The 27,729-nt window shown below is 43.5% G+C and overlaps 1 protein-coding gene across 3 annotated transcripts in view; it reads left to right on the top strand.

The window, feature by feature from the left end:
- Nucleotides 1–27,729, top strand: part of ADCY8 (adenylate cyclase 8) — a 225,287-nt gene that overhangs the window by 62,747 nt on the left and 134,811 nt on the right. For all 3 annotated transcript variants that reach the window (XM_061438577.1, XM_061438578.1, XM_061438580.1), the window contains exons 3-4: nt 4,792–4,922; nt 18,283–18,394. In XM_061438577.1, the coding sequence (XP_061294561.1) occupies nt 4,792–4,922; nt 18,283–18,394 (243 nt within the window). The remainder of the gene's footprint in view (nt 1–4,791; nt 4,923–18,282; nt 18,395–27,729) is intronic.

Genomic DNA, 27,729 nt, shown 5'->3' on the forward strand with positions numbered 1-27,729 from the left:
TTCCCAAAGCCATTCAGAAGCATAGGTGCAAGCAAGCTTGGAAGTACTGCCTGCCTAGAGGACTGCCCTGCTTTCTTTCTCTCCTCCAGGACAAGCATTTGCATAAAATGAGGGTGCTGACTCCCTCATTGTTTTCACCTTGACTTCCCCCTCCGGGTGTGCTGTAGCAATAGATGCCCCTGAAGCCATTTTGCTGACTGGAATAGAGCCAGTTAGAAGAGGCAAGTCCAGGCAGGAGCCACTGAGGCCCTTGAAATCCACCCGGGGGCCCCTTTTCATGCAAATGACAAAAACCAGGGAGAGAAAGTCGTGCAGAATGTGAGTACAAAGGCCGCCCTGGGTATAGGGTACAGTCTGGCTACAGGAGAGAGTCTTGTACCTCTGATCTCCAAAGCCAGAAAATCTGATATTCTACCTCAGTAAGACTTGGGAATTGTATTAAGGGGCAAACTTTCCCATTTTTTTTTTTCAGACTGTGTTTTCAGGGGATTTGAATGATGTTTCTCAAGCAGCTAGCAAATCTGAGGGAAGCAGAAGTGTTGAAAATGGGCTTTTATAAGCAGACTCCAGGCAATTTCCCATTGTCTGGAAGAAAATGCCTTACAGGGTGGGGAGCTGGGGCAGTTGGCAGTAGCCAGACTAGCCGCTGCTGCTGCTGCTAAGTCACTTCAGTCGTGTCCAACTCTGTGCGACCCCATAGACAGCAGCCCACCAGGCTCCCCCGTCCCTGGGATTCTCCAGGCAAGAACACTGGAGTGGGTTGCCATTTCCTTCTCCAACGCATGAAAGTGAAAAGTGAAAGTGAAGTCTCTCAGTCGTGTCTGACTCTTAGTGACCCCATGGACTGCAGCCTACCAGGTTCCTCTGTCCATGGGATTTCCCAGGCAAGAGTACTGGAGTGGGTTGCCATTGCCTTCTCCAGCCAGACTAGATAGAGGCTGGCAAACCTGGGTGCTGGAGAATTTTGCTATTAAAATTTTATTTTGAAAATCTCCCATAAAGATGTTGAATTTTATGAAATATATCTTCAGAATTAATGGGGACAATAATATGATTATTCCCTGTTGATTATTAAAAGGTATTTAATGTTAAATTCTTGTGTTTCTGGAATTGTAAAACAAAGGAAACAAACGAAAAATCTATTTCTGTTTGCAAACAAGGTGCATCTACCTCCTAAATAATATCTGTTGTTCTGTTCACCAGTGTCCCAGAACTAATAGTCAGAAAATAAAACATGAAATGGTTTGGTCATAAAAAGCTCTTCTGTATGATAATTTGTAATAAGTTTACATTTTTTAGTCATCTGGGAACACACTGAAATTAAAATGTTTTCTAAAAATAAAAAAATAAAAGTCTCCCATAAAGTGTCTATCCCATACTTGAAGACTGAATGTGCACTGCCACTTAAAGAATCTATTTAATAATTAGTTAAATAGATTTAATTAAATTAATTAAATAGTCCATGCCAGGGACTGTGATGGCCATGGAAATAGATGCAGTCATGAGCTGAACACAGTCTCTGCCATCTCTCTATTCACTCATTTGTTTAGGAAATATTTCTTTAGTACCTACAGTTTTGAGGCTCTGAGTGCCCCTCAAAGCCATGATGAGGACCGACTCCCATCCAGCAGCAATTACCTGAACTGGATCACAAGTACCTGGAAACTGACAGATAGCATAATAAGCATGAAATGGACATCAGGCAGGGGCGTTTGCAGGAAGCAGGCTTCTCAGCCCCACAATGGGACAGCTTTCCCAAGAGGAAAAACCTCATCATGTGAAGCTCTGTGGACACTTCATTGATAAAGCCCTTCATATGAGAGGAGGGCTAAATAGAGCAAAGAGGAAGCAGGTGGGAATTAACTCCAGCACTTGCCGTATTTTATTTCATTGAATTTTCATTGCAGCCTTGTGAAGTAGATGATATTATCACTATTTCCCAAATGAGGGAACTAAGTCTCAGAGAGAGGATGTAGTTCACCTAGTGCTACCTTATTATTGAGGGATGAAGGCAGGATCTGAACTCCAGTCAGACTTAGAACCTGAGGCTTTCCCCATCTCACCAAGAATCCCATCCAGGAAAAGCGTGGCAAAGGATTGCGTCCTGGCTTTGCCATGTGGTAACTGTTCATGTCATGCAAGTGATTTGACTTGATTCAGTCTGTCGGCTAAGTGAAGCTAATTATTTGTGCCTGCTTCTTTTCAGGGTTTTGTGAGGAACAAATGAAAGAATGAATGGTGAAAATACTTAGGATCCATAAATATCTATGAAGATATGAGAAACTATGATGATTAAAATGCACCTGTCTTAGGGGGAGGGGTTGGGGGAGGCATGGAGTGGGTGGTTGGTGTCAGCAGATATAAGCTGTTATAGGTTGAACAGATAAACAGCCAGGTCCTACTGTTTGAACAGAGAACTATATTCAATATCCTATGATAAACCATAATGGAAAAGAGTATTTAAAAAGAATGTATATATATATGTTTGTGTAACTGAATCACTTTGGTGTACAGCAGAAATTAATGCACAATTAGCATTGTCAATCAACTATACTTAAATTTTGAAAATTAATAATAATAATAAAATGTATCTGTCTTAAACTCCTTTCCATACTAGAGCAAATTATAGAAAAAGAAAGAAGCAGATCCTTGCCTAGTTCCCACAGCACAAGATCTTTTTAGGATTTAGTTCATGTTGCTAGTCAATGGGTTGTTTTGTTTTTATCTACTGTGTTGGTCACATGGTAAAACATTTTTCTGACAAGTGTTGGGTTCCTATTTTCAGGCTATATGTGTCTGGTTTCCTTTCCTCTTGAGGAAGAGTTGATGTCTTCTGAGCCTGATTCCTCTCCCATGTTCCCCGTTTCAGGGAATGTAGCACATGCTTCCCATTAACCAAACTCAAAAACCTAGCTATCACCATGGTTACAGCCTCTTTCTCTCCTGCCATCCCTCTGGTTGCCAGTCCTGTAGACTGTATCTCCCCATCACCTCTCACCTGGTCTCCCTGCCCACACCCTTGGCCCCTTCTGACAATTCATTCTTCAAACCACAGCCAAGGATGTTCTTTTAAAATATCAATCAGCTTATGTCATTGCTCTGCTTAGTAGCATGCAGTGGCTTCCGGTTTTAGTTGGAATTAAATGCTAACATCTTAGGCAGGCCTGACACATTTATCTACACTTCCAACTTCACTGCATATCACCACACTCCTCTCTTACCACCCTCCGGCCACACCATTGCTCTCCATTGGCCTCAGGACATTTGCACTCACTGTGTCCTCTTCCTGGGGCTCTCTTCTTACACTACACAAGGCTGGCTCATTCCAAACTTTCAGAATTCATTTACATGTCAGTTCCTCAGGAAGGTCATTCCTGACCCCCAGTTTGGATCATGTCGTCAACCATCATAATCTCTGATCATGACCTGCTCTTCTTGGCATTTGTTACACATTAACGTGTGTGGGCATGTTTGGGTGTGTTGTATTCAATGTCTGTATCTCCTTTTAGAATGTAAGCTTCACAATAGTAGGGCTCTCATCCATTTGGTTCACCACCATCTACCAACACTCAGCATGGCGCCCAGAAAATAACAAGGACTCAGTAGACATTTGTCATGTTCCTAGAATGGTAGAAAATCAATAGTTCCTCAAGAAGTTCAGCCAAGAGCCCCATGACTTCTACATGCTTCATCCACCCTTCTGAGACCCAGTGATCAGTTTAACAAGACTGTCCCTTGTTGACTGGAAAAAAATTGCACAAACTAAAAGTTGATAGTTACTGTTAGGTAGTTAGAATAGGAAAAAGGATGGCTTTTTCCACCACCAGAATGGCGGTGGCTAAAAGACAAGGAAGGGGAAAGACTGCGAAAATAGAACAAAGGAATGTCCGAGGACCTGAGTGGGACCTCAGGTAGAACAAACAGCACTCCTGGTTAGCTCAATTTACATAGGGCAGGCCCAGGGGGAGGAAAAGAACATATAAAAAGAGGAGCCAAAGGGCCCGGGGTCTCTCTGTGTGTGCGCATGTACACACACTCTCTCTGTCTCTCTTTCTCTCTCTTTCTCTGTTTTCTCTTTGTGTCTTTTGGGTCAGCATACACTCATGTCTCGAGGATGTATTTTCCTTTTATTTTCTAAATAAAACTGAGCTATAACGCGGAGCTGTAACACTGTCCGAGAGCTGTGACGTGCCGAGGGCTTTAACGTCCGTCGCTTCAAATTTTTGTTGTGACGAGACAGAACCGAGGAAATTTACCCACTCCCCTAACAGTTGTGTTTTATTCAGCAGACTTTCTGAGGATTTCAAGCCTGGAACACAGCATCTCAGACATGCTGAGAAAACTGTCTAAGAGGCAAGGGCGGAAGGGGGAGCCAGGATATATAAGAGTTTTTGCAACAAGAGACCAGGTAGTTGGAACATCAAAGGAGTACTGTTAACAAAAGAAAATCAAACATCTCTCCTTAAGGAATTTGGCGCTTTTCTATGTAAGGGAAGATATGAGCATCTGGGCTCATTGAAATCATGCTTTTGATATGCAGCTCCGCTCTCTGGGACAGGTATCATGTGTTTCCTCATCGGAGTTTCCTCAGGGTGCGTGGTCCAGGGTTGCTGCAGCCACTGGACTGCTAGATGGGCTTGGCAGTGGGCGGCTCCTTTGTCTCCATCCTGAGTTCCCTCAGGGCTCACCGTCAGGGCAGCTGTAATCTCATGGCTTGATGGCTCTAATGTCCTTTGCTTACTGATAGAGCAGCAATACTTTAGTTCTCACCCTTGTGTTGGTTTGTCCCAGGAGCGACTTGTGCTGTCCGTGCTTCCTCGTTTTGTTGTCCTGGAGATGATCAATGACATGACCAACGTGGAAGACGAGCACCTACAGCATCAGTTCCACCGGATCTACATCCATCGCTACGAGAATGTCAGGTGAGCAACAAGACCCCCACCTCCGTCTCTGCCCTGGCTGCTCTCACCTCACCGCCATGATTTCTGTCTGCCTAAATGTCAGCGCCTTTCTTCATGTGATTGACTAACTCATTAACTAGTGATTATTCATCAGAGAGTTTAACACTTCCAAACTGAGCCTCCAGAAGAATGTCAGAGAAATGCAGTTATATTTGCTAATCAACCTCTTGCCTGGCTCCCCTGCAGCAGGCTTGCCTGCCTTTACATTTTGAGTAGGAAAGACAAGAGCTTTTTATACTTTTATAGGAAAAAATGATTCCAGAATATGATCTGGAGGCTTCAGGGGCGATTACACATGTCCCTTCTTTATATTTCTTATGCATGCTAAGTCACGTCCATTGTGTAGATTCCTATCTATGCCCTGACTTGTCTGGAACAAGCCCATCTACCTTGGCAGACAAGGGTCAAGTCATGAGGGGCTGTGAACGTCCCATTCAGGGCTCCCTCCTGAGCTGAGCTGTAGTCCTGGTTCCTCCTCATCAATGCTCATCACCACTTTTTCGAACTGTGGCGAATTTATGAGATACACTAAAGTATTAGAACCTCACATACACCAAGCAAGGCTTGAGCATGTTCCCATAGGCTGTTTTATAACAACAAAAAATGGGTCTTTTGATTCCCCATTCAGATCAGCACACTGAGGCTTCATCAGGTCAAGGGACTTCCTTAATACACACAGCTCTTGCTGAGCGACCTACAGAGATTTGGTTGTTTAGTCATTAAGTTGTGTCTGACTCTTTGCAACTCCATGGACTGTAGCCCACCAGGCTCCTCTGTTCATAGGATTCTCTAGGCAAGAATACTGGAGTGGGTAGCCTTTCTCTTCTCCAGGGGATCTTCCCCACCAAGGGATTGAACTTGGGTCTCCCACATTGCAGGTGGATTCTTTACCATCTATGCCACCAGGGAAGTCCCATAATGTCTTTAAAACAATACAAAAAAGGATTACAGCTTATTTTTGTTTTGCAAATATATTTTTGGCCACCCACTCATCCATCCATCCACCCAACCATCTATTATTGCTTCACCCATCCATCCATCCATCAGTGCCTCCTCTCTGCCAGACGATATAGTATATAGTGAAAATCAGAGGGGCGGGGTTGGGGGCTCCTTAATGAGGCAGTGAAAAAGTGAAAGTGATTGTAACTCAGTCATGTCCGACTCTTTGCATGAGTCGGACTGTAGCCCATGAACTACATGAACCCCGGACTGTAGCCCACCAGGCTTCTCTGCCCATGAAATTCTCCAGGCAAGAATACTGGAGTGCCCTCCCAAAGGAATGGTAGCCATTCCCTTCTCCAAGGATCTTCCCAACCCATAGATGGAAGCAGTATCTATTGTATCACAGGTGGATTTTTTACTGTCTGAGCCACCAGGGAAGCCCTTTAATGAGGCAGACCAGTTTAGAATTCCAGTTCTCACTCTTCCTTGTGTATGACTGTGGGCAATTTACATACCTGTATCTCAGGATCTTCCTCTATAAACTGGGCATTTTAACAGCCACCTTATAGTGGTTTATACAGATTATGTCCGTGAAGATATATACAAAGCGAAGGATGGGTATAAGCGTATCATAGAGCATTAAGCATATTGTAGATTGTTTCAGACATTTTAATGGTTGCAAGCAAAAAAAAATCCAACCCCGTTAAAGTCCACGAGCTGAAAAATTTGTAAAACAGCATCACTTATAAATGTGGAGCAGTATTTGTTGGTTTTAAGGTCTTATTTTTTATAACTCAAAATAAGCAAAAAATAGTTTCTCTTTTCCTTGGTTCATACAAAGTTTACTTATGGACATATTTATGAAAATTTTGTATAGGATATTTAATATCTTAGTAATATTTTACAATTTAAAATTCTTAAACATTTATTAGTAATTGGTTTTCTAAGTCATTATAGCAAATGAATAAAAGATAAATCAAGTCAATTTTTATTCTCTGAATTGAAATAAATGAAAACTGATGCTTTTTAAAAAAAAAATAAAGAATCCAACCCTGGCTGTTGTAAAAGAAATGTAGTGAAAGGCTACGTGGTGGCTCCCAGAGTCACTGCGGAAGGATGGAGAGGCAGGCTCAGGAAATGGGCCAGAATGAAGTTGAAAGCACAGCCAACGTCACAGCAGGGCACCGGGCCAGTAAGGACACTGGCTGCTTCCTCTGTTCCTGAAGAAGCCATTCCCTGTGCTACAGTGTCCCAGACTCCACCCCTGCACACAGCATTCCTCCTGCAGCCCCAGAGTCTGGATTTGGCTGCCTCTGACCGCCCCCTGACCCTGCCTCTTTGCATCTCAAGTTAAGCAAGCCTGAGGCACGCGTATGTGTCCAATTGGCTGAGCCCCAGTCATTCCCCACAAGTAATGAAGAAGCAAACAATCTAACTTTTCAGCTTGTCCAGTAAAATTGTGTCTCCCTCCCAGCAAATATCATAGGGTGGGAATTTCCCAAGCACTGGGGGAAATCTATAGGTTGACCAGCTCTAAAAATCACTGGTGTACCCTCTTAGTTCCTTTCCTCCTAACTTTGGTAGAACCAAAGAACAACTTTTCCTTCTTACCAGCATCCCTGGGTGTTTTTCTGGTGTGCCAGGGCTCGTGTGAAAGTAAGTCTGGCAGAAAGCTTGGTTCTACCACCACCCTTTAGAGGGTGTTTAAATATGGGTCATTGAGATTCTCAACCAAGAATTGAGATACACTGGTTTAGATGCTTGAGTTTGCAAAGAGTCCCTTGTTAAACAGCATCTCTAAAAAAAGATACAATCCAGATCAAGGAACTGGTCCCACAGTCAATGGGAACCCGTCAATACCAGTTGCAGAACAGGCTCAGGGCAGTACCAATAACTATAATCCAGTATGAGGTTCTATTATTAAAATAAGCAAAGGATTCTGTTGCTGCTGCTGGTAAGTCGCTTCAGTCGTGTCCGACTCTGCAACCCCATAGACGGCAGCTCACCAGGCTACCCCGTCCCTGGGATTCTCCAGGCAAGAACACTGGAGTGGGTTGCCATTTCCTTCTCCAATGCATGAAAGTGAAAAGTGAAAGTGAAGTCGTTCAGTTGTGTCCAACTCCCAGCAACCCCATGGACTGCAGCCTTCCAGGCTCCTCCATCCATGGGATTTTCCAGGCAAGAGATAAGAGACCATAAAAAGAAGGCCTGGAGTGGGGATGGAGGTGGGTAGAGAAACATTCCTAGATAAGATGATTCTTATTTGCTTCTTTGAAGTTGAGTCAGCCAAATGAAAAAAAACAAGGAAAGGAATCCTGGACAGAGGAATCAGCACAAGTAAAGGCAGAACAATGAGATATAAATATGAAAAATACAAAACATATAATAAATATTTGATATATATGACATTAAGTATGTATTGACATAGCATAATGATTTATGTATAAGCATGCATGCGTACGTGCTCAGTCACTTTAGTTGTGTCTGACTCTCTGTGACCCCATGGAGTGTAACTTGCCAGGCTTCTCTGTCCATGGGATTCTTCAGGCAAGAATACCGAAGTGGGTTGCCATGACCTCCTTCAAGGGAACATCCCAACCCAGGGATCAAACCCATGTCTCTTGTATCTCCTGCATTGGCAGGCAAGTTCTTTAGCATTAGCGCCATCTGGGAAGCCCAAGTATAAGTATCAGATCAGATCAGATCAGTCGCTCAGTCATGTCCGACTCTTTGCGACCCCATGAATCGCAGCACGCCAGGCCTCCCTGTCCATCACCAACTCCCGGAGTTCACCCAGATTCACGTCCATCGAGTCAGTGATGCCATCCAGCCATCTCATCCTCTATCGTCCCCTTCTCCTCCTGCCCCCAATCCCTCCCAGCATCAGAGTCTTTGCCAATGAGTCAACTCTTCACATGACGTGGCCAAAGTACTGGGGTTTCAGCTTTAGCATCATTCCTTCCAAAGAAATCCCAGGGCTGATCTCCTTCAGAATGGACTGGTTGGAACTCCTTGCAGTCCAAGAGATTCTCAAGAGTCTTCTCCAACACCACAGTTCAAAAGCATCAATTCTTCAGTGCTCAGCCTTCTTCACAGTCCAACTCTCACATCCACACATGACCACAGGAAAAACCATAGCCTTGACTAGACGAACCTTAGTTGGCAAAGTAATGTCTCTGCTTTTGAATATGCTATCTAGGTTGGTCATAACTTTCCTTCCAAGGAGTAAGCATCTTTTAATTTCATGGCTGCGGTCACCATCTGCAGTGATTTTGGAGCCCAAAAAAATAAAGTCTGACACTGTTTCCACTGTTTCCCCATCTATCTCCCATGGAGTGGTGGGACCAGATGCCATGATCTTCGTTTTCTGAATGTTGAGCTTTAAGCCCACTTTTTCACTCTCCTCTTTCACTTTCATCAAGAGGCTTTTTAGTTCCTCTTCACTTTCTGCCATAAGGGTGGTGTCATCTGCATATCTGAGGTTATTGATATTTCTCCCAGCAATCTTGATTCCAGCTTGTGTTTCTTCCAGTCCAGCATTTCTCATTATGTATAAGTATAATGATATGTAATTTAATGAAGTATAACTGTAATGAAATATGGCGTATTATAAAATAGGTATATGACAAATTACAAAAGTTCCTGTCACCATGGAGAAAGAGGAGAGAAAGAAATTACCCTAAAAATATATAGAAGTAAATATTTATAAGTAAAAATATGAAGAAGCCTACATGCCCATATCAACATACTTGGGAGCTTTAAGTTCAATAAGTAACACGTTTGGGGTTCCTTCTGCATTAATCAATTTCCAGGACTTCCCTTAGTGGAGGACAACTAAAGTTACTTCTGCTCTCTGCACCTCGCCCATTTATTTTCAGCCATTGAACTGAGCTTTTGTGCTCCAGATTCCTTTCCAGAACTTGGAGCCACACTAAATTAAGATTGAGTTTGCTGCCCTACATTCTCCAGCAGCCTGAGCTCGTGGTGAAGGAGCCGTTTCTAATGGGAGAAAAATGTGCAAAGATCCTGGCAGCTGGAGGCGCCCCTCCCTGCTGTTCATAGAGGCATTGATGGTCAGATGCCCACAGCCCCGCAGGTCCTGGGAAGATGCTCTCAATGTGGGACAGTGAAGCCTCTCCTGCCCACAACAAGGCTACTGAAAACTAAAATAGGACCGGAGATTCAAAAATAAAAAAGCAGAGGAGGACAGCCTTACCCCGGCTCCCAGACCACACCCAGTGCAGGCAGGTGGCATTTTTGAAAGGTAGTTCTCTTTCTGTCCCTCTCTTCCAGACAACCCACCTGGATCATTCTTTCTTCTCAGTTGCTTTTACGTCGTTTTTATGTTGTGACCTTTCCCTAAAAATAGTCTGCTCTAAATGTCCAGCTCAGTTATATTTCATACAGCTCATTGCATCCTGTCCTGATAAGGAGTGGTAAGAGGAGCCATGCTTGGGGACATGAGTGTCCCAGGGTGGACTGCATCGAGCAGCTCCGGGTTTGCATGCATCCCAGAGCACTTCCTATGAGGCACATCTCCGGTATCATTTTGTCTTTCTGTACCTCCGTTTCCCTAATTCAAAAGCCTAGCTGCTTGAAATGGACAAAACATTTGGACTGTCAAGTCGATTTCAGCTATAAACATCTGAGACTTCACCAGCTTTGTTCTGGAGCTCCACCTGGCTACTCGGCTTTTTATGGCAAACCATTTGGGCTTCCAGTCCCATCTGTCCAGTTCTATTTCTCTTCCCTTACTCCCCATATATTTAAGACTCTTCTTGTGCTAGTTAGGGTAATGCTCTAACAAATAACCTCTCATTTTCAGTGATATAAATTCAGTATAATTTGTCCACACAGTTTCCTCCTGGCTTATATACCCTTGTCAGTGGGTGATTCAGGGATAAAGGCCCCTACATTTCATATGGGTGTCAATGTTCTCACCACTCTGTTCTTGGAAAGAAAAGGCATACCTGCCTTTATAACACTCGGCCCAGAAATGGCACGTATCAGTCTGCTCAGATTCCATCGATGGGACCTGATTAATGACCCCACCCTGATACAAGAGGGCCGGAGCCCTGCTAGTGGCCTTTGCTAGTGACCGGGAGGTGTGGATTTGGTGGACAGTTAGCTTTTTGCCCAAGCTCCCTAGTTCCCTTCCTCTTGCAACCCGACCCCATAGCATGTACATTTGCACATATGCTCACATAACTCAGTCCACTCAATTTCTTGATTGGCTGCTTCTTCCCAGCCAGGCTTGTCAAAGTGGGCAATCATCGCTTTGAAGCTGAATCCAGCCTCTGTACTCAGACACTGAATTAATTCTTGGAGACAGAATTTTGCGTGAAGTAGAAAATAATTGCTTTATTGCTTTGTCAAGCCGTGGGCCACAGTGGGCTACTGCCCTCAAAACAGTGTGTGCTGACCTGGAGCGGGCAGTGAGGAGTCTTATAGCTCAAAGAGGGTGTGATCAGCTGATGGATACTCTTCTGATGCACTGGTAGGGAGGTAAGTGGATGTGAGCATCATCAACCTTCTGGTTTCAACCAGTCTGGGGTCTCCATGCTTGTGGGCAGCATACTGTTAACTTCTACATGGAGGGGCTTCAGTATAGGGAAACAGCTCAAAGATATTGTTGTGTGTATCCCCTGAGGGGGAACCAGGACCCTGCCCCAAGGCTGCACCACTGTTTCTTAACTGCTCCTCCCTGGTCTTTGCATCCCATCCCTTCCCTAATTAGTAATTGTTTGAGCCTGCCCTTTGGAACTCAGGGAAAGTCACTGAGGCTGAATGGACCCTATTTTGTGTAATCATGAAATGGGGGGCACAGAAAGGCTTTTGTGCCCAGGAGCCCCACAGGGACCTGCTTGGTTTCAGCATAAACAAAATGCAATTGAGTGGAGCTAGAAATCTTGGCTTTGAAGGTGTGTTTGAGTGGCCCTCTCTCCAATTCCCAAAAATTTTCACAAGGAGTTACATACCCTGCAAGGAGATCCAACCAGTCCATTCTGAAGGAGATCAGCCCTGGGATTTCTTTGGAAGGAATGATGCTAAAGCTGAAACTCCAGTACTTTGGCCACCTCATGCGAAGAGTTGACTCACTGGAAAAGACTCTGATGCTGGGAGGGATTGGGGGCAGGAGGAGAAGGGGACAACAGAGGATGAGATGGCTGGATGGCATCACTGACTCAATGGACGTGAGTCTCAGTGAACTCCGGGAGTTGGTGATGGACAGGGAGGCCTGGCGTGCTGCGATTCATGGGGTCGCAGAGTGGGACATGACTGAGCGACTGAACTGAACTGAACACTGTTATTTACAAGTGATATAAATGATATTTATAAGTGGAGTAACCTTGAAGAGAAGCTTGCATGATCTCTGCTTTATTATCAAGAAAATGGAAGCTCAAAGAGGTTAAATAACCTTCCCAAAAACACAGGTTAGGAAGAAAAGTCTACACACGGCTCATGTTCCTAATGAGTCTAGCGAATTCTGCTAAGCATCCTTGAGGACAGTATTTGCAGGGTGACTAATTTTTTTCAGCCAAATGAACAACTTATGTAAGCAAATTAGATCTGACAATTAATATGGCCTCTTCAGTATATTCACCTTGGAAGGTTACAAGCCTGTATTTAAAGTCAAAAGATCTGATCTTGAGCCCAGCACCTGGGGGTAGCAGAATGAACAATAAAGTGAGAACCAGGGCATTGGTTTCTTCTTATCTTTTATTCGACAAACTTATTGCATAACTAAGCATGCACAAAAATCACATGGGGCTCTTGTTAAATTTTTGTTTGATTCTGACTCAGAGGGTCTGGGGTGGGGTCTGAGATTCTGCATTTCTAAGCAGGTGCCAGGGGATGCCAGTGGTGGCTATGACCACTCTGAGGAAGGAAGATTTAATTCTGAAGATTTCTGTTGTTTCAATTCAGGGAATATTTCATGAGGCCCACCACGTGCTAAGGTTTGGGGTACAGAGGTGACGCTCTTCCTGTTCTTTACCTATGGATGGAGCACACCCAGCACACATGATTAGGAGATTAGTGCTCTGACAGAGGAGACCACAGGCTAGGCAAAGAGTGAGAGTGTGGTGACCAGCTATGCTGGGGGAAATCTCCATCAAAGGTGAATCTTAGCATATGAATGGGGTCTTGAAGGACAACTAGGATTTTATTTTATTTTTCCAAAGATTGTTTTTTAAGGTGGACCATTTTGAAAAGGGTTTTATTTATTGGTTTATGGCTGCACTGGGTCTTCACTGCTGCTCAGGCTTTTCTCTAGTTGTGGCGAGCAGGGGTTACTCTTAGTTGGGGTGCCTGGGCTTCTCATTGTGGTGGCTTCTCTTGTTGCAGAGCTCGGGCTCTAGGGCTCTCAGGTTTCAGTAGTTGCGGCGCATGAGCTCAATGGTTGTTGCTCCCAGGCTCCAGAGCACAGGCTCAGCAGTTGCAGTACCTGGGCTTAGTTGCTCTGCAGCACGTGGGATCTTCCTGGATCAGGGATCAGACCCATGTGTCCTCCACTGGCAGGTGGATTCTTTACCACTGAGCCACCAGGGAAGTCCAGGATTCTATTTTATTAATTTTTTATTGGAGTTTGGTTGCTTTACAATGTCATGTTAGTTTCTGCTGTACAGCAGAGCAAATCATCTGTACATATACATTTGAAGTGAAGTGAAGTCACTCAGTCATGCCCGACTCTTTGCGACCCCAGGGATAGTAGCCTGCACCAAGCTCCTCCGTCCATGGGATTTTCAAGGCAAGAAGTACTGGAGTGGGTTGCCATTTCCTTCTCCAGGGAATCTTCCCAACCCAGGGATTGAACCCAGGTCTCTCACATTGTAGACAGACGCTTTACCGTCTGAGACGCCAGGGAAGTCCATATATACGTTTAGCCCCTCTTTTTTGGATTTCCTTCTAGGTCACCACAGAGTGTTGAATAAAGTTCTCTGTACTATACATAGGTTCTCATGAGTTATCTATTTTGTATCATATGAGCTTCCCTCACAGCTGAGTTGGTAAAGAATCCACCTGCAATGCAGGAGACCCTGGTTCAATTCCTGGGTCAGAAGGATCCTCTGGAGAAGGGGTAGGCTACCCACTCCAGTATCCTTGGGCTTCCCTGGTGGCTCAGTTGGCAAAGAATCTGCCTGCAATGCAGGAGACCTGGGTTCGATCCCTGGGTTGGGAAGATCCCTTGGAAAAGAGAAAGGCTACCGACTGCAGTATTCTGGCCTGGAGAACTCCATGGACTATATAGTCCATGGGGTCGCAAAGAGTCAGACACGATTGAGCGACTTTCACTTTCATCAATAGTTTATATATGTCAATTCCAATCTCCCATTTCATCCCACTCCCATTTCCCCCCTTGGTGTCCATATGTTTGTTCTCTATGACTATGTCTCTATTTCTGCTTTGCAGATAGGTTCATTGTTACCCTTTTCTAGATCTCATATACATGCATTAATATAGGATATTTGTTTTTCTCCTTCTGCCTTACTTCACTCTGTATGACAGTCTCTAGGTCCATCCATGTCTCTGCAAATGGCACAGCTTCATCCCTCTTTATGGCTGAGTTATACTCCATTGTTATATGTGCCACATCCTCTTTATCCACTCCTCTGTTGATGGACAGTTAGGTTGTTTCCAGGTCTTGGCTGTTGTAGACAGTGCTACAGTGAACACTGGGGTGCAGACAAGTAGGATTTTAGTAGTTAGTAAAAGGAAAGAAAGCTATGCCAGGGAGCAGGCACACCCTGTACAGACACAGGTGCATAAAGCAACGTGTGTTCAGAAGACCACACACAAAAATGATGCTGTTGAAACAGCATGTCTGAAACCTTTATGCCCTTTGTTATTAAAGATTCTATTTCTTCTTTCAGTAGGCTCCTTGTTCCATAAGGGCTGTGATTGTACTTTCTGCTCTCCATTGTATCTCCAGGATCTGACACATAGTAGGCATTTAATTTATTAGCTGTTAAATGAATGAATGAACCATCCTTCCATAGACAGATATTAGTAGTTTGGGGCAAATAGGTCCATAAAGTGAGCAGTTCTACTAGACGGTCTCTGGACCCTTCCACTTCCCATGTGTGTGAGGATGATGGCTTATTTCAAAGGTAGCATACTATAGTTGTAGAGTATAGACTCCCTGGCTGTCTGGTGGTTAAGAGTCTGTGCTTCTAATGCAGGGGATGTGGGTTTGATCCCTGATTTGGGGACCCACATGATACATGGCACGGCCAAAAGATTTTTTAAAAAGAGTAAAGTTTCCAGAGCCAGACTGTCTGGTTCAAACCCCAGGTTTTCATGTGTGTTGCCAAGTTACTCAGGCTTCAGCTTCCTTATCTGTAAAATGGAGATGATCATCCTAGATCCTTCCTCATAGGTTGTTATGAGGAATGAATGAGTTCCTACATGTAGAACTCCTAGAATAGTATCAAGTCCACAGTCTATACTCTCTGAGTATTGCTGCTACTGTTGTTTCAGGCTTTTGCCCACAGTTAGGAATTCTTTTAATTTCGGGTGATAAATAATCCAATTCATAGTCAAATTTTCTTCTATCTCGTTGCTTGCCTCTCTCTCCTCCATTCAACCATTCAATTATAGTGCACTTTTGTACAACAGTGATGCCAAGAGCTGACACATTTATGGGGCACTAACTATGCCAGACACTGCGCTAAACACTCACTACCTGCCAGTGAAGTAGGTACTGAAATGATCTCCAGTAGACAAAGGCTTGGAGAAGTTCATAGTATTCATAAGTGGTTGAGCTGGGATTTGAACCCCAGTCTGTCTAGACACAAATCCTATGCGTGTAACCAGAGGCTATACCACCAGAAAACTGTAGAGGACCATAGCAGTGTGGTGACTCTTGCAGAGGAAGCCTCATACAGGAACAACCTAAAGGTATCATTCCCATGCGTAAAACCCTTCACTCGCTTTCTGTCATGGTCAAGAAAAAGTCTGTATTCATCAACCTGGCTCATCCAGCCCTTCTTTATTATTTCTCTGTTCTTTCCTCTGAGCTTGTCTCTCTCTCCCTTCCTCCCTCCTTCTCTCTCTCTTTCTCTCCCCTCTCCCTCTCCTCTTCCCACCTTCCTTGCTCAATACTACCCTTTGACAAGCTGTCTTTGAATTCTTGCAGAACCCTGATATGTTTGCTTGTTCTCCAACCAGACCCTAGTATGTGCTGGTCTCTTGCTAAGAGCACCCATTCTTTTATTCACTTTACCATCAAGTTCTCTAGAGCAGCAGTCCCCAACCTTTTTGGCACCAAGGACCAGTTTCCTGGAAGACAGTTTTTCCACAGACCAGGCCATGCACGGGGGATGGTTTGAATGATTCAAGTGCATTCCATTTATTGTGCACTTTATTTCTATTATTATTACATCGGCTCCACCGCACATCACCAGGCCTCAGATCCCAGAGGCTGGGGACCCCTGCCCTCGGTCATTCAAGACTCCACCTGGACTTTGCTTCGCTAGGAAACTGCTGATCCTCCAGTGGCTGGTCAAGCCCCTCCATGAGTCTTTCCATTACAGCAGTCATTGCCCGTGATGTTTTTGTTTTTCTCTTTGACTGCCCAACTCCATTCCCCATCCTCTGAGGATCTTGAGGACAGGTACTGGGCATTCTTTATCATTTAACACAGTTTTCTAGCACAGTGTGTAGCGGGTCACATAAATATTTGCTTAAATAATTAAGGCATTAATTAATTAATTAAAGCAATAGCTTTTAAATTGACATCTAAAGACGACTTCCTTGCTGGTTCAGTGGTTAAGACTCTGAGCTCCCAATGAAGGGGGCCGAGGTTTGATCCCTGGTCAGGGAACAAGACCCCACATGCCACAACTAAAGACCCTGCATACTGCAACAAAGATCGAAGATGCCATCTGCACAACTAAGATCCAGTACAGCTGAATAAATAAATAAAATGAAATAAATCTTTTTAAACATTGAGATCTAAGGATTCCTAATGAGTCCCTGAGTGGGCTTCTGGGAAAGTAAAAATCCCTTGAAATCAAGTGCAAAATTTTGAATACTTGCACATTTTCTAGGAGCTAAAATCCATAATTTCTATCAGATTCTTAAAGGAGTTTGTAATGGAGACAACTTTAAGAGCCACTGAATGCCAGGGATGACCAACGTAAGTCCATGCACATTCCACAGGGCCTTCGGGCCGATTCAGCTATTTCATTAAAACTAAGTCACACTGGTGGTGAAACTCACCATTATTTTATGCAACACTAAGAAAACTAACCAAAAAGTGTGACACACTGCAAAGATGCCGTCAGTTTCAGATTTGGTAAAAACACAAGAATCAAGAAAATATGGTGCCCTCTCTGATGTTCATTCTTCCTCTCAGAGGTACCCCTGAGGCTGAATTGATCCCTGAGACCCTGTGTTAGGTGGGCGGAGTAGTTCCTCACCGTGCAGTTCAGCCTCAAGGGCAATCCCAACTCTGCCATGGGCTACCAGTGAATGTTGGGCAAAAGTTCCTGATCTTCACATTGGGATGAACACTGCCTTCCCCACGGGCTAACCAGGTGGCTTGACTAAGACAGCACTCATACAGTGCCTTGCTTTGATAAGGCTTTCAAGGACTACCCCTTCCCTTCCACCAAGAATATGCATAGGATAAGACCTCAGCTAACTGAAATTCTTAGTAAATATGCATTTCAGAGAAGTCATTATTATTCTGCCCAAGGTCTCCCAGGCTTGCTACTTATTTCCACAATTTTTAAAAAACATTGTAACTCTATATGCCTGCAATTTGGGATAGAGCATATGTCATTGGACTAGAGATAACATGGTTTTGCATACTTTTGTCCCTGTGTCCATTACGCTCTGTGTTCATGACATCTGCATTTGCAAGGATAATTCATAAGGCTTCATTTTGTTTTCCACAATACATTGATCTATTCTGGGGCTTCTCTCATAGCTCAGTTGATAAAGAATCCACCTGCAATGCAGGAGACCGGGGTTCAATCTCTGGGTTGGGAAGATCCCCTGGAGAAGGGAAAGGCTACCCACTCCAGTATTCTGGCCTGGAGAATTCCAGGGGGTTGCAAAGAGTCGGACACAAGTGAGTGACTTTCACTTCACTACTGAAAACTTCCCCTTTTGGGTTGTTCGCGTTACCAGCACTCCGCAGTCCTGCAAGGAAGAAGGGCTTTCCCTTGCCATCTTGTCCTTCCTGAACCCCTGGGTGGACTGTCCGCTGAAATGTTTGGTAAACACTGAGGTATACCTCGAGACTCCCCTGGCAAGGAGAGCTACCATCTCAGGCCACCGTTGGTTTGTTTGAATGGGGATGTTTCTCCCAAGATGGATTCAAGTATTAATGTACTCTCTTCCCCCTCCCCATCCCTTCCCTGTTGTCTAGTATTCTTTTTGCAGATGTTAAAGGATTTACCAACCTCTCCACGACCTTGTCTGCTCAGGAGCTGGTCAGGATGCTCAACGAGCTCTTTGCCAGATTTGATCGACTGGCCCATGTGAGTTGAATTTAATTCCCTCCTCATCTTCGCAGGAGTGACGGACTGCATGCAGAATTAGGGGCAAAGGGGACTCAGTCACCGTTCTGCATCCTGACCCCAGACCTGGACCCTTGACCATTGTGCATTCTGGGCACTGACGTTAGTTATTTACAGTTTGTCAGATGAATTTTCCCAGCTGAGAGACAGCTGGTTGAGTGACAATTAAACCAAAGTCCTTTTAAATCTGCTCTCCATCTTCCTCCGCCTGTGGCCGGGTTCCCGTCAGATGCAGCGTCAGTGCTGCTTCATGCAGAGCCGACTGCCTGCAGTTTCCCCGCCAACCCCAGCCGTCTGGAATAAATTAGTCTCTTCTCAAGGACCAGTGAGCTACTGGCCCGTCCCACCACCATTTTGTTTGACCTAAGAGCTTGGGTTTTAGCCAACAGGACACTACCTTTCTTTTGCTGCGGGCTTGACCAGAGCTAAAATAGAGAACAGGTTAAAGAATATGAACATTTGCCACCAAAACACAGATTTCAAGTCCTCAAGCCACTCAAATCACAGAGGAATGTCTTTGTCACACTGTATTTTAGCCCAGGTTTTGGATTCAAATTGGCATGACTTGACTTGCTTTGTAAAGGACGTATAGTGGTGCCAGTTTCACAGGCTGTTGTGAGAGTGGAATGAGACCATATCATTGTTTTGCGACCCCATGGACTGTAGCCCACCAGGCTCCTCTGTCCATGGAATTCTCCAGGCAAGAATACTGGAGTGGGTTGCCATTCCCTTCTCCAGGCCCGACCCATGGATCGAACCCGGGTCTCCTGCAGTGCAGGAAGATTCTCTGCTGTCTGAGCCACCAGGGAAGCCCATATCATTATTAAAGTATCAAAAATGTCCTATTTTAAGCTCACTTCACTCCAACAGAGATCCATTCATCCTTGCATCTGAGCATCTATTAGATGTTGTGTTAAGAATATGGGAATGACTGAAACACATTTTTTCCCTTCTTAGAGCTGAGTCTTGTCGGGGATGCCTAAAGAGGTCATCAGTGTACAGTGTACTATGTACTCTGATGAAAGAAAGTCTAGAATCCCATGGGAACATAGAAACAATGTATAACCCTTGGATCAGAGAAGACTTCTGGGAGAAACTGATTTTTAGGCTGGATCTTTCAAAGGAGAAGACAAATACAGCAGAATACTATTCAGCAGTAACAAGGAATAAGCCACCAGTACATGTAATAGCATCTGTGAATCTCCAGTGCAATATGACAAGGGAAAGAATCCAGGCCACAGAAGATTAGACACTAGATGATTCCATTTGTAAGACAGTCTAGAGAAGGCAAAAATTACAGGGAAAGAAAAGGGATGAGTCATTGCCAGTTAGGATAAGGGATGGAGGGAGTAGATGGATTGCACAGAAGCATCAGTTTAGTTCAGTCGCTCAGTTATGTATAACTCTTTGCGACCCCATGGACTGCAGCACGCCAGGCTTCCCTGTCCATCACCAACTCCCGGAGCTTGTTCAAACTCATGTCCATCAAGTCGGTGATGCCATCCAACCATCTCATCTTCTGTTGTCCCATGCACAGAAGCATAGGGTCATTCTATGCAGAGAAGCATAGGGTGAGGTGATTTGTGGGGTGATCTGGTTGTTCTGTATGTGAGTGTGATTGTACACATTTATCAAAATGGTAAATTTTATTATATAAAAATTGTACACCAATTAGGAGGTAAAGAAAACAGGAAAGGTCAGTGTATGCAGAGGAGAGAACAAAAATAAAGATGCTGTATGTGTGAAGAACCAGAAGATATTTAGCATTGCTGAAAGGGGTAGCGGGGAGGCTAGAAGAATAAGCAAGGATTGGCCAAGGACCCTGCATTGTAACCTGCAGCTATTGGACAGCTACTAAGTAGGAGGCTGACAGGAGCAGAAGAAGAGGTGGAAACTGAGGTCTCCTCCCAGGAGAAGGATCAGGTTAACCTGAAGGGCTGGAAATTTGAAGATAGGGAAGAATGTATACCATTTCTCTTTATCGCTGCTTCAAGGGTGGTTGGTGCCAGTTACACATAGTTCTTCTACTTTATACTCTGGTTCTAAATATTTCTGCCCAGAGGTGCTGAGAAGAACAAAAATGGCCCTCCAAAGAGAACTGAAAGATGTGATCAAGGTCAGTTTCTGGTGTCACAGTAATCCCCATTGACCCAGATAAAGGATTGCTATGAAAGATGCAATGCAAGTTGTTCAGTCAACACTCCTTATGTGCCTACTATGTGCCAGGGACTGTGTGAGGCTGTGGTAAGACAGAATCAGCCCCTGCCCTCAGACTCTGCTAAGGAAGAAACAAGTCCACCAACTTTGCAGGGCAGTGCGGTACAGGCAGTGGGCACAGAAGTCCTGGTGGATGAAGAAAGGGACAGTCAGTGCTTGGGCTGAGGAGAGGGTGGTTGGGCAGCATCAGGAGAAGAGGCCATATGCAGACGGGGTCTGAGAAAGAGCAGGAGCTTTGCCAGTATCAGATTAGATGACAAAGCACCTTCCAGGCTGAGCCAGGGCAAAGGCAGGCAAGTGTGAAAATGCGGAAGTGTGCTGCTTGTTTGGAGAGCTATAAGGAGCTCAAGATTGCTGGAGCGTAAAGGGCATGGGAGACTGCAGTGAGGAGTGAGCTTAAAGAGGAAAGCAGACACAAGTCTGAGGGCACAGCATGACATTTAAGGAATGTGGACTTGGCCTTGTAGCCCCGGCTTTTTGCCCTAGCTACACTGTTCACTGGGGCTTCTCTCGTGGCTCAGACAGTAAAGAATCTTCCTGCAGTGCAGGAGACCTGGGTTCGATCCCTGGGTCAGGAAGATCCCCTGGAGAAGGGAATGGCTAACCCACTCCAGTATTCTTGCCTGGAGAATCCCATGGATAGAGGAGCTTGGTGGGTTACAGTCCATGTGGTTGCAGAGAGTCAGACATTACAGACTTTCACTTTCACACTGTACATGGTTGGGGAGAGGTGAGATGGGCGTGCACAGCCCAGCGAGTCCCTAGGCTGCAGGAAGCTATAGTCCTTCTGGAGCTTGAATCTTATTGAAATATTTTTTTTTAATGAATATAAAAATAAATCCAGATAGATGATGGAGTAAAATGATTAATTTTGAGCATATTAAACATTCATCAACTGCCCTGCGTACATTCTGTGTTACTCGATGTATTTGCCCTGGATTACCTAACTTACAGTTAGGCAGCTCTTACAAAAATCTATAAGGGAAGTTTTTTATTGTTCCCATTTTGTAGAACAAATGACCGAGACTCAAAGAAGTAAAAGAATCTGCCCGGGACCCCTGGTAGGTGGTGCATCTGTGATTCAGGCCACCTGAGGCCAGGTGCTGGCTTCTGACAACTGAGCAATGCCCCAGGCATTTTAGGGATGGAGCAAGATGTAAGAGATGTATTGTTACTCATGCTGGATGACTCCGAAAGTTAGGTCTCTAAGACTTCAAGTGTGGGCTGGACATCAGTTAACTTCAGTTGCACATCCCCTATCTGAACCTCAGCTTCCTATCAGAATAGTGCATACATGCTCAGTTGCTCAGTTGTGTCCGACCCTCTGCAACACCATGGGCTGTAGCCCGCCAGGCTCCTCTGTCCTCCACTATCTCCCAGGGTTTGCTCGAATTCATGTCCATTGAGTTAGTGATTCAATTTAACCATCTCATCCTCTGTCATCCCCTTCTCCTCCTGCCTCCAATCTTTCCCAGTATCAGGGTTTTTTCCAGTGAGTTGGCTCTTTGCATCAGGTACCCAAAGTATTGGAGCTTCAACTTCAGAATCAGTCCTTCCAATGAATATTCAGGGTTGATTTCCTTTAGGATTGACTGGTTTGATCTCCTTGCAGTCCAAAGTACTCTCAAGAGTCTTCTCCAGCACCAAAATTCAAAAGCATCAATTCTTCAGCACTCAGCTTTCTTTATGGTTCAACTCTCACATCCGTTTGTGACTACTGGATGGGCCTCAGGGCCGAAAAACCATGGACAGCTATGGGCTGGACTTCAATTAATTACAAATCACCTCTCTGAATCTCAGTTTCCTAACAGAATAGTAATGAAGGATAAATGAAACAACACAAAGTCAGGCTCAAAATAAGTTCTCAGCACACCCAGAAGTACTCAATAATTCCCATTCTACCCCAACCCCATTTTCACCCACCCACCTACCCCAGGGGCATCAGTATTCTACGAGACTTTTGTGAAAAAGCTTGAGAAATCCTGCCAGTGGAAACAATTCAGCTCACCTTGGAATGAGAAAACCTACTTGAAATGCTTTTGCCTCCCAACCTCGGGCAAATCACTTAACCAAGTGGGTCACAGATTTTGCTTCTGTGTAAAAGAGGATTAGACTTGCCTTTTCTCGTATCTTTTAGTATCAAAATTCTGTGGCTTTATAATGACCTCTCCCTGCTGTGCCATAATTCTTTGCTTAGTTTTATGTCATACATCTGACAGAACCCACTTCCCGTGTAAATACCATCTACTGCAGCTGCCCATTTATCCACTGCATCATTAAGATACAGGCAAAAACTTCAAAGCTTTCTATTGAAGATCCTCTTAATGTGATTGAGTTCCTCAGCGCCCTTGTGGTTCAGGCTGCTCAAAGCAGAATGTTTTTGACTCTTTCTAGTGTCCTTGGCAAACTCTAGTAACTTTTGATCTTCGATCTTTAAAAAAAAAAATAATCCATAACTGCCCCTCTCACTTCCAAACTAGGAATGATATGTATGCTATTATCAAGGCTTTAAAATTGTAAATTTAAAGCAACATCATTACATCTTAAACCTTGTTTCAGATTCGTGACAAAATGGGAAGCAACCTAAATTATTGTTGCAAGAAACAATTCTGGGGTTTCCCTGGTGATCCAGGGGTTAAGACTTCACCCTCCAATGCAGGGGGCATGGATTCGACCCCTAGTGAGGGGAACTAAGATCCCATATACCTCAGGGCCAAAAAACCAGGACATAAACAACAAAAGCAGTATTGTAAATTGTCCACATCAAAAATAATATCTTAAAAAAGAAACTATTCCAACACTATGGAAAGCTTATCAATAGATTTTAAAGAATGAGATAGCCATTTCTGTACCAAACATGAAATTTCAAGACAAGTTTTTGCATGAAAAAAACACATCTTAGATCTATAAACATGGTATGATCAGTTTCCTCTCCACGGATCACAGCTATGTCATGGCCAAGGACCTTGCGTAACTCAATGAAGCTATGAGCCATGCCATACAGGACCACCCAAGATGGATGAGTCATAGTTAAGAGTTCTGACAAAACATGGTCCACTGGAGGGGGAATGGCAAACCACTCCAGTATTCTTGCTGTGAGAACCCAGGAACAGTGATGCAAAGAACCCCATGAACATGATGTGAAGAGCCGACTCATTGGAAAAGACCCTGATGTTGGGAAAGACTGAAGGTAGGAGGAGAAGGAGGTGGCAGAGGATGAGATGGTTAGACAGCATCACTAACTCAATGCACACAAATCTGAGAAAAGTCCAGGAGATAGAGAAGGACAGGGAGTCCTGGCATGCTACACTCCATGGGTCTAAAAGAGCTGGACGTGACTTAGCAACTGAACAACAAAATTGATCAATTTGTAGCTAAAGAGCATGAAAAATAGTGCATACATAGAAATATAGAAATGTATGTATGAATGCACAGCAGTCTCTCAAGAGGGGAAAGGGGACCAGGTTTCTAGCATGTGGTATGTCTGAGGGGGAGAGACTACTCAAGGAGACTTATCTACAGCTTTATTTTTACTAGGGCAATATATTCATGTGTTAATTTGTATAGTTGCAGTTAGATAAAGTACCATAAAAATTGCCATGATTTTTCTAATATAACTTTTTAAAGTGCATTCATGGCACTAATGTTCTTGTTCTGAGAGTCTTTTTCCTTTTCATGTTTTTTTTTTTTTTCTGATTACTAAAGCCCTACTTGTCAATTATGTAAATTCAAACATCAAAGATAGAGACAACACATGAAACCCCCTCGAGGTCCAGTGGTTAGGACTCCCTGCTTCCAAGGCAGGGGGCAGAGGTTCGATCCCTGGTTAGGGAACTAAGATCCCATATGCTGTGCAGTGTGGCCAAAAATTTTTTAAATTTTTTAAAAAAGAGACCATATGGAAAGTATGCATCCCTATAATCTTACCCCTTCCCAGTGATATAACTGTCTTTGATAATTTGGTACCTGTGTCTCCTCAATGTTATATACATATATAGTTTCATAAATTCTCTGGATTTTTCCCCCAAGATTTTTATCATATCAAAGCCATCAAGATGAAAAGAAAAGTATTATATTAGGACTAACTGAATAAAATTTACAAGACTCTCACCCTACTTTATTTTTCTTTTTTCTACATCTTTTTTTCAAAGCAACCTGGCTTTTTTAATGTGAATTTTTCAAAGCAGTTTCTGGTAAATAAAAAAGAAGTTGCTTGGATATTACTGTCAGATCGTCTGACAGCTCACAGGAATTGATCAGAAGAATGTGTCTGCAAAATTGACAGAACTTGACAGATGAGAAGACAGGCCCTTTCATATTTGTGTTTATATTTATATGCTGTTGTTCAGTTGCTAAGTTGTGTCTGATTTTATGCAACCCCATGGACTGCCACACTCCAGGCCTTCCTGTCCCTCACTATCTCCTTATTTATTTTTGTATATATATACACAAATTATTATTGTATTTATGTGAAAAGGTTAGTCACTCAGTCGTGTCTGACTCTGTGACCTCAGGGACTGCAGTCCTCCAGCTCCTCTGTCCATGGGGTTTTCCAGGCAAGAGTACTGGAGTGGGTTGCCATTTCCTTCTCCAGGGGATCTTCCCTACCCAGGGATTGAACCCGGATCTCCTGCATTGTAGGCAGATTCTTTACTGTCTGAGCCATATATATATATACAAATGGTATTTATTTGGGGACCACAATTTTTCAAGAAGCTGTCAGCTTCACCTTTTGTTTAGAAGGAAAATGGACCCTTCAAACATCGTCACCACATTGTTCTCTGTCTGATCCAAAAGGTGATAAACTGTTTTACGTGTCTCCTTCCAAAACACATTTTGTCAGGAAATCTATCATTCTAGACTCTGCCGCAATTTCTGTATTTTTCTGAAGAGAGCATGGAGCCCCAAAGTCAAACAGAGATGCTGTGAATTCCACTCCGCCTCTGACTTGCTGGATGACCTTCCTTTCCATAAGCCACCTGTGAAGTGACACGTGGCTCAGAATGTGATCCTAAAGACTAAACAAAGTCAATGTGATGCCTTCAGCACGTAGCCTGGCATGTAGTATGTGCTTAATAAATACAACTCCCTTTCCCTAAGTTTTTCCAAAATGCTTTCACCTCTGTCTTTATGGAAAAATCACTGATTTGGGGCTGTTGAATATCATTTATAGTCCATATCATTATTTTTAGCCAGCTGCCCTGTGGCACAGGAAGTTTTCCATCTGTTGTATGCTGAAATTTTCATATCTAAAAACACGCTCTGCTGTGTTCAAGGCTGTTGTGATACTCAGAGGAGAAAAGATAAGGTGTGGTGTTGAATGTGGAGAAGAGTATCTTCAGATGCTAGCTGTCATTGTCATTGCTAGTCAACGGCCATGCTTGCTTTGTTATTTGTTGAGGACAAACGGATCATTTTGACTGGAGTCATATATGGCGAATTGAAACCCGCATATCAGTGGCTTCAATGACTTATCGAAGGTCAGACAGCTGGTAAATTTGACTAGAATGGAGGTCTGATTCTTAGACCAAAGTTTTCCCTGCTCCACACTTCCCCTCCCTCCTCCCATGGTCAACAGGGAGGAAGATGTCTCCACTGCACCAGGTCACCAATGGCCTGAGTCACTGCAAGCTCTGCCCAAAGACCATTTGCACATGAAGGGTGCCTGACTGATGTCACCAGTCACAGCCTCCCAGCCTCAGTGTTCTCACTCAAAATAAGAGCAAGGGATTTGCTCCTTTGCAAACAAATTTTAACTTGTGGCCACTACAAGATATATATATGTACATGAAAACTCACATTTCTGTAGTGTGCATATCTATATGTATACAACACACACACACACACACACATATATAGCAATATATACAGTATATATATGTACAGCAATTGCATGTATATGTGAGTTTTTATCGTTAATTTCATTTAGTGCCAAAAGCTTTTCTTTATTCTAAGCATGTGTCTTTTTACTTTTTCAGTATTAAAAATGCCTTTTCCTTTTTTTTTCTTAAAAAAGTTGAATGTAGTTTTTATTTTAAAACAGTTTTATCTTTATAGAAAAAAAATTGTGAAATAGTACAGAGTTCCAATATGTCCTACATGCAAGTTTCCCCTATTATGAAAATCTTACACTAGTATGATACACTCGTTGAGATTAATGAACAAATTTGATAGATTACTATTAATGACAGTCCATTCTTCATTCAGATTGCCTCAGTTTTTAACCAGGATACTATATTAATTCTCATGTCTCCTTTAGACTCCTTGAGGATATGACAGCTTCTCATTCCTTCTTTTTGATGACCTTCACAATTTTACTTATTTATTTTTATTATTTACTGAAGGATAATTACCTTACAGAATATTGTTGTTTTCTATCAAACCTCAACATGAATCAGCCATAGGTAAACATATATCCCCTCCCTTTTGAACCTCCCTCCCCATCCCACCCCTCTAGGTTAATACAGAGCCCCTGTTTGAGTTTCCTGAGTCATACAGCAAATTCTTGTTGGCTATCCATTTTACATACGGTAAAGTAAGTTTCCATGTTACTCTTTTCTTACATCTCACCCTCTCCTCCCCTCTCCCCATGTCCATAAGTCTATTCTCTCTGTCTGTTTCTCCATTGCTGCCCTGTAAATAAATTCTTCAGTACCACTTTTCTATATTCCATATTTGTGCATTAGAATACGATATTTATCTTTCTCTTTCTGACTCACTTCCTATCAAGATCCTCTATGACCCACCTCCTAGAGTAATGGAAATGAAAACAAAAGTAAACAAGTGGGACCTGATTAAACTTAAAAGCTTTTGCACAGCAAAGGAAACTATAAGCAAGGTGAAAAGAACCCTCAGAATGGGAGAAAATAATAGCAAATGAAATAACTGACAAAGGATTAATTTCCAAAATATACAAGCAGCTCATACAACTCAATGCTAGAAAAACAAACAGCCCAATCACAAAGTGGGGGAAAGACCTAAACAGATATTTCTCCAAAAAAGACATACAGATGACTAGCAAACACATGAAAAGATGCTAAGCATCACTCATTATTAGAGAAATGCAAATCAAAACCACA

Source organism: Bos javanicus, chromosome 14 (assembly GCF_032452875.1).
Source record: "Bos javanicus breed banteng chromosome 14, ARS-OSU_banteng_1.0, whole genome shotgun sequence".
NCBI lineage: Eukaryota > Metazoa > Chordata > Mammalia > Artiodactyla > Bovidae > Bos > Bos javanicus.